We start from the raw sequence: 8,437 nt of genomic DNA, 5'->3' as shown, positions 1-8,437 counted from the left end.
CCTCGCCACAGGCCCAGGGATTGTGCTAAACACTTTTTGAATGTTACTTCATTTAATCCTCCTGAAATAGGATCTATATTTTCTTTATTTTTAATTTTTTAATTGATGAGGAAAATCTAGGCTTGGATCTAATTTAGTGGACCCAGGATTCAAGGACAGGTCTGTAGGCCTCCAAAGTCCATGCTCTTGGCCAGAATATGATGCAGCAGCCTCAGAAGTATCTCAAGGGCACCTGGGTGGCTCAGTTGGTTAAGCAACCGACTTTGGCTCAAGTCATGATCTCACAGTTCATGGGTTTGAGACCCATGCTGGGTTCTGTGCTGACAGCTCAGAGCCTGGCACCTGCTTCGGATTCTGTGTCTCCCTCTTTCTCTGCCCCTCCCCGGCTTGTGCTCTTTCCCAGAAATAAATAAATGTTTAAAACAACAACAAAGTATCTCAAAAGAATTCCATCAAAAAACAGATGCCAACCTATTTAAATCACCCTTCCTTTTTAAAGGAAAGAACCACTGTAACCATAACCGTTTAGCTCCCAACTCAGGGCTTTCAGACCAGCCAAATCTGAATGACCATCCATTCTTACCTATACATGTAAGACCAAGATATTTTGCCATCATCTAAATCTCCTTTATTAATACATCTTCAATCCCCTTGTTAAAAATCATCTTACATACACATTTAGAACTTAGAGCAGGTAGGAGTCTCCATTAGATTCCTCCAATATGCAACTGTTCTGTTGAAAAAAGCGGAAGGGGAAAAGTGGGAAAAGAGTTCTAAAAAGATACAAGCAAAAAAGAAAATGTATTGACACAGCCTGCTGGGATGAGGCTAAACAGTGATAAACACATTCTCACGTTTCTCTTCAAAAATACATGGAGAAGAGGGAGCACAACTACCCACTCAAAGGTGGACTGTGATTCTTTCCAAGTACAGAAAGGAGGAAAAAGAGTGGCTTTGCCATGGATAAACCCAACACTACCTTGGCCAGGTGACCAAGGTCAACATCAACAAGCCTATGTTGGGGCTATGCCTCTTTGATATAATGTGATGGAAATGGCAATTTCCCTACGGGGTTTTCCTCCCCAAAACCCATAACCTCGATCTAATCCTAAGATCACAAAATAAATTCCAGAGGGGCACTCTACAAAATCTGACCTGTACTCAATAGTGTCAAGATCATCAAAAACAAGTCTGAGAAACTACCACAGCCAAGAAGAAGCTAAGGAGACATAGCAACTAAAAGTAATGCGCTATCCTCGATGGCATCCTGGACTAAAAAATGGACATTTGATAAAACTTTAAAAATTTGAAAAAAAGTATGATGATAGTGTATCAATGCTGGTCTATGAATTGTAACAAATGTACCACACTAATGTAAGATGTTAATAGGGAAAGCTGGCTGCAAGGTGTATGGGAACTCAGTATGTACTGTCTTCCCAATTTTTCTGTAAAACTATTTTAAAAATATAAAGCATATTTTTATTTAAAAAACACCCATAAGGATAATATACAATGACAGGATAATGAAGAGGGAAAAAAAAAAAAAAAGACTTGGATTTCTTTGGAACACATAGTCTCTTGTCTCTTTTTATCAATACTATGGAAAAGATGAGGATTTTGTACCAAAGAACTTCAAAAATCATTGAAGGAAAGTAGTAGTCATACACACAGTGTATAAAATCTAATTGAGGTGTTATTTATATTCTGTAAATAAAATTATTTTTTTAAAAATTATATCGGTTTCCAAACTTAGTTTCTAAAGACCAAACATTCACCATTGCTAGAATAGGTCATAGTCTACAAAGCTATTTACATCATAAATCACAAAACCTCAGAACTGCCAAGAACCTTAGATGTATTCTATACCAATCTCCTGGTAAGTGCACTGAAAGAAAGAAATGATTCGCTCAGGGTCAATCTACCAATTAGAAATAACTTGAAGTCTGGTCTTTCTTTCAACTTCCAATTCTAAGACATTCCCTTATAGGATTAATTCCATTCTGATTACAGAGGTGTCAGATATATCCCATGTTTTAAAATGACATTCAACTATCTACATCCCTACGTGTGTTCTATGTAAGGGCATGGGGAGGAGTATTTGGATAGGCAAGTGGGGTGGCAGGAAGGGATGGGGAACTCATCAGTGTTATGGACTCCACACGTTCATCTTCCTTGCATATTGTTTTACAAAAAGCTTGTTTATATTTAGTCCCAAACGGTAACTCAAATTATAGAGTAGACAGATTCTGAACTTAGTGCAGTACACATGAACTGTATTTAAACTGCCACTACCACACGTAGGTGATATTAGTTCTACTTCTCACTACTGCACCAAGAGGAATGAGAAAAGAATACACCTCAAGATTATGCTATCACCAAGTACTGTAATTAGAAAGCTAGTGACTTTGAGTTGGCCAGTTAACTTCTGACTGCAAGAATATTTTGGTTCCAGGGTGCCTGGGTGGCTCAGCTGGGTAAGAGTCTGACTCTTGGTTTCTGCTCAGGTCATGACCTCACAGTTTGTGCGTTCAAGCCCCACATCGGGATTTGCGCTGACAGTGTGGAGCCTGCTTGGTATTCTCCCACTCTCCCTCTCTCTCTACCCTTCACTGCTCATGCTCTCTGTCTCAAAATAAATAAACTTAAAAAAAAAAATCAAACAGGATATTTTAGTTTCTAAACTAGACTTACAAAATCTAGTATCACTAAGCAAGATAAAGCCAGGCTGGTAAGAATTGGGGTAGCCTCAAATATAAATATGCTGATGAAATGCAAACACTCCCTTTAGGAAATGACTGGTAAAAAAGAGGTTCCAAATGATGCCACAGTGTGGGACACCTGGGGATTCTGTAAAATTGTGCCCTCTTCACAGGCCAACAGCGCATCTGGAAAGTTTTAACAGCACAAAACTAAACTCTTTGGTTTCCCCCATCAGGACAAGTACCTTAGATAAAGAGCCCAGCCAATAATCAATGCACCATCCACATTCATCACAGATCGTATCTACACAAGCTCTATCTATCCCAAAGGATAACACAGACTGTTGGAAAAGCACTCCTTGGTACCAAGGATGGGGGCTTAGGGTTATTAGACAGCTGGTACCACTACTTGCTCCCATTACATGAAAACAAATAGGCCTCTTTCTCTTGCTCTAAGTTTAGTACTAAGAGCATGTAATTCAATAAGCTCACTGGAGCAGATAAAGATTAGGATAAACTGTTATCCTCTCTCTAATTCCCCCACTTAATTTAAATGGCCAACTAAAACGAGTGATACAATCTATTTGTACTTGAGAGACGTGTCAATCAGGAAACCCACAATAGGACGGACAAAAATGTGGTTTTCTGGCAAGCAATATATATTTTTGAAGATAAAATGGAAAAAACACAGATATGAGTGAACAATTTTTATTGAAACCCTCAAAGATTAAAGAGGACCAAATGGTGAGTTTGGGTACCATAACAGAAAATCTCACCTAACTGTACCATCATTCACAGGAATGAACAAACCCAAACACGACAAAATTCAAATTCTCATGTAATTGCTACAAGTGAATGTAAATGAACTAATCATTTTATCATAACCTTTCTTTAATCATACGAAAAAGAAGGGAATTTACATGGCATAACAAAAGATATGCAAAACTTAATGAAAACACAATTCTCTTAATTTCTCAAACTTATTTTTATAGGATGCAGAATGCACTTGAAATGATTAAATGACTTAAGCTGATTCTTTTTTATTGCAAACTGTTTTAACATCAGCTTAACCCCCATGCATGGTATTCAAAAAGAACACAGCTTTTGAATTAGAAAGATCACTCGAGTTAAAATGAGGAATTAAGTATTGAAATTAGGAAAAGGCTGGGGTTTCTTCTGAAAGGAATCTTCAAGTACCAATATGTATAGAGAAAGAATACTAATTTTGGTTACATTTTCCCCCTTACTGTTAAATATACAAACTATAATACCTTTCAAAATAAAATACCCACGTAAGATAACTTTAATAAGAAACATTCAAACCAGATTTTGGAAAAATCGGAAGCAAGAAATTGACAGGGCCAATAATGTCTTAATTTGTGATTATTCAAACATTTGATGATGTGTCTCCTGCTGCAGAGCCCAGGTTCTCTCCCTTTTGGTCCCTACAGTTAAGAAATAGTTAGTTGTGCTATTGAGACAATCTGTGATCATTTCATTCAGAGAAAAACCTTTTTGCCATACACTGACAGACCAAGGAGGAAGAGAAGGTAGGTGCTCTGAAGAAAACAATTACCAATTTTGAAAAGACAAAAGTGTTGTTGTTGTTGTTGTTGTTGTTGTTGTCGTTTTTCCAAAGGAATGCTGCACCCATTTCACTTCGTATTAGAAATCCAGGTTAAAGGCACTGGGATGTACTCCTCACCTTGAATAGACTCCTCGATTACATCTGACAGCTGCGTCTGCTACTGCAATCAGCCTGCTCACTGAGTGAGTGACACTTCTTACATAGAAACCTAATGTAAATTAAACAAGTTTGAATCCACTTATAATGTAACTAGTTTTATAAAAATATTCAGAGTTGCTAATAAAGCACCAAGAAAAAGAGAACCTCAGAGAGAGGACTCAGACCCTTTCTACAAGGTCACCCCTTTACAGTTTTGTCTAATAGGACCTCCAGAGTGACAACAGTCAGCTTTGACACGTCCTATCTATATAATCTTAGGGATACAGAACATTGCTGTGGTGACTATACCCAAATGCCAATTTCAGTATAAACAGTTAAGAGACGTGTTACGAGATTTCATGGCTTACTCTTAAAAAGGTAAAATAGGTGCAATTTTCCTTTAAGAAAGTCTTTTATTCTGTAACATACCACTAATATTTTGATGTTCCCTTCAGTAAACACTGATATAACTACACTGGGACTATGAAAGAACTGTGAAGTAGCTACGATTATCTACAAATACTGTATTTTTTTCACTTGAATACAGTATTTGTACCTTTAAGAAAACATTGTACAAAAAAATTATATAAATGAAAGCCTCAAAGAAATATCCGTCACTAAATTTTTGAACTGAAGTGACCAAAGACCACTGTAAATGAACACATTTCTAAACATGATGTAAACATAAATGGAGTAATGCAAAACATCAAGGTATTCAAATCTACTATATTGCTATTTTCACCCTTAATGTATCTTTCTACATAGTTTCCTCCTTTTGGAACAGTAATATAAGGGGCAGTACATTATCTTCATAACCTTATGCCATCAAATCAGTTAATACAGATGCTTGACACGTTTAATTATACAAAATCAATTTGTTTCAAGTTACAAAATTAATGTTGATATGTAATTAATGAAAAAAATAAGATGTTAAAAAGATAACTATAAGAATACCCAGATATATGCTGTATTCCCATTTATATAGATCTGATCAATAAAACATCAACACATTCACTTAGATACTGATTTAATCCATGGATCAAGGCCATATTTTCAAAGTATTTTAAGGATGCCAGGACACTGCAAAAGCTGGAGAAAAGAGTTGAGGAACAGTATATGCTTGCTAAACAAGAACTATTGTTTATTTAGCTAGTGAATACCTAGAATAATAAATTTTTACTTCATGATCGCAATCAGGCTCGCAAACACCCAGAAATAGGAATTAAGGGTTTTAAATGTAGTTATAAAGGTCATAAAAAGTCTGATTAGACTGAGGTACATTTACTCAAAATTTTGAGATTCATTAAGTGGTAGCAAACAAAATAATTCCTCAGACAAATGCACATTTTTCAGTATACATATTATTGGGGGAAGGAGGGGAGAAGAATGTGCATTAACTGGTGAAGTCCACCAAGCTGCATATCAATATTCTGTTACACCAAACGGTTTGAAGACAAGGGAAATGTTCTAATATAATTTCAGATTATGATTCATTTGGCTAAAATAGAGCTTAAGGTTGCTTTGCCATATTAAAAGTTTACTACAATAATTTTTCACATAAACATTTAGACTTGAACTCCAGGACTAAATATGGCATGATTATTTTGCTTTTAATCTGTCAAATAGCTAAAAATTGACAATTTAAAAACTACAACAAAGAAAAAGTTGAAGCAGTGTGACTCTTACATCATTGAACCACTTCTAATGGTTAACTGTTAGTATTTAACAAATTCAAAGAGTTAATGAATCCTTGCATTCATTCAGTCTTCTGTGCCTTAGCTAGGATGCATAATTACAAAAGACAGCAGATACTGGTAAAAGCTTCAGGACAGAAAGTGCTTGACGAAGTTACAGTTCTCAAGTGTGTTTGGTGAGAGTATAAGGGCAGATGCGCTGATGAAAACCATTACAAGAAGAGTCAATTCTGTGTTAGAGTTCAAAGATGTCACCTTAAGCAGAAAAAAAGCTTTAATAACGTCTTCTTTGACTTATTAGGCATTTCCAGAGTCTACATCATTAGTGTTGTAATTCTAACAGGACATCTTCATACGGTTATTGTTTGTTTCTATTTCTCTCCTGAAAGAAAAGCACAGAGAATTTTAATAAAATACTATCATTATTTAAAGACTGAAATTATTTGTACTATAATAAAAAGTTATGCAAATACTAATTTGAGTAATTAAAAAAGATTTACTACCTATGCATTCTATTGAGGGAGGATTACTACAAAACATTTTAAAACAAAGGATTTCAAACAAAAGACCTATATCAAGAGAGCATGACCTTCTCCACGCCCTATTTTCCCGTGAGATTTTAAGGTGAGAATATGAACATCTTTCTAGCCTTTTCATTGAGTTTTTAATGGTGAGGTATTAAGGCCTAAAAGGCCTCTGTGGCAATTTGAACTATTGGCTAGGTAGGGTTATGAGGAGAAGAGATGCATTAAAATGCACTAAAATTGGATTAAATTAAGAATTTAGTGTTAATTAAAAAATACTTCGATTCACAAACTTCCTCTATATCATATTCTCATATTCATCATGTTGTACTTTTTCGTATCAAGAAATCTTTTTTTTTTTTAACGTTTATTTATTTTTGAGACAGAGAAAGACAGAGCATGAACGGGGGAGGGTCAGAGAGAGGGAGGAGACACAGAATCTGAAGCAGGCTCCAGGCTCCGAGCTGTCAGCACAGAACCTGACGCGGGGCTCGAACTCACAGACTGTGAGATCATGACCTAAGCCAAAGTCAGATGCTTAACCGACTGAGTCACCCAGGCGCCCCTAGAAATCTTAATATTTATTAATCATCATTATTAATTCCGTTAAGAAGTTGGAAATCCCTTGAACAAAAGTTAAACTGAGTTATGTTTTCATTTCGTTTACTATCCCAATATATATCTGCAGTATTTCTGTCTGTGAAATAAAGAATGACTGGCATTGTGTATGCCTGTTAAATGTATGCATCATGTAGTTTGCACCACCTTGTAACTCAGTTCTCAAATTTTAGCATTAGAATAATCTGTAAAACTTCTGGAAACAGACTACTGGGCCCCTAATGTGTGAAGCTGAACCTACGAGTTGTAGTTCTAACAGGTTCACAGGTGATCCAGACACTGCTGGTCCAGAGAACACACTTTGAAAAAGACCTGTGTTTAAACACATTATAAAACTTTTTTGTTTTCACTACTCCCATTTTATTTTCCATGAGTAACACATGCTCTATAATAAATATGAATATTCTTTGCAAATGGTCAATTAGTTTCCAATCCTGTGACACCATCAGAAAACTGTATTTTAAATTCCAAAGAGAACTCTGTAAGTTATGTTACTAAATTCCTTTCTTTTTAATTTTAATATATTTCTAGAACTTAAATAACAGTATTTCATACAGAAAGCTAATAAAATAAATGCCCTCCTATATTATATGGTAACTACAAATAAAATCATTTCATACACACATTTCCAGTGGGATACTCTAAAAGTAAATAAAACTTGGGGTGCCTGGGCTCAGTCAGTTAAGCGTCCAACTTCGGCTCAGGTCATGATCTCACGAGTCGTGGGTTCGAGCTCTGCTCAGGCTCTGTGCTGACAGCTCAGAGCTTGCAGCCTGCCTCTCTCTCTGCCCCTCCCCTGCTCTCACTCCCTGCTCTCACTCTGTTTCTGTCTCTCAAAAATAAATAAAAATGTTAAAAATAAAGTAATTAAACAAAACGAAAGCACAGAGCTAGCTAAATCCAACAATATGAAGAAAAAAAAAGGGACAAAAAAGAGAATATAGTACCAAGAAGTGTCATCTGATTGTATACAATCCTTAAAGCTTTTTAAAAAACATCCTGATCGGGGCACCTGGATGGCTCAGTCGGTTAAGTGTCCAACTTCGGCTCAGGTCATGATCTCACAGTTCCTGAGTTCGAGCCCCACATTGGGCTCTGTGCTGACAGCTCAGAGCTGGAGCCTGCTTCGGATTCTGTGTCTCCCTCTCTCTCTGCCCCTCACCTGCTTGCTCGCTT

The 8,437-nt window shown here is 36.4% G+C and overlaps 1 protein-coding gene across 1 annotated transcript in view; it reads right to left on the bottom strand.

Annotated features, from left to right (window-relative positions):
• Window positions 1-3,391: 3,391 nt before the first annotated feature.
• The window catches only part of YTHDF3 (YTH N6-methyladenosine RNA binding protein F3), a 40,371-nt gene continuing 35,325 nt past the window's right edge, over window positions 3,392-8,437 (bottom strand). Inside the window, exon 6 of the mRNA XM_047841735.1 lies at window positions 3,392-6,501. Within this exon, the coding sequence (XP_047697691.1) occupies window positions 6,478-6,501 (24 nt within the window). The 3' untranslated portion in view covers window positions 3,392-6,477. The remainder of the gene's footprint in view (window positions 6,502-8,437) is intronic.

This window comes from Prionailurus viverrinus, chromosome F2 (assembly GCF_022837055.1).
Source record: "Prionailurus viverrinus isolate Anna chromosome F2, UM_Priviv_1.0, whole genome shotgun sequence".
NCBI classification, from domain to species: Eukaryota; Metazoa; Chordata; class Mammalia; order Carnivora; family Felidae; genus Prionailurus; species Prionailurus viverrinus.
Note: the sequence above shows the minus strand (reverse complement) of the source record. Positions and strands in the feature narration are given on the sequence as shown.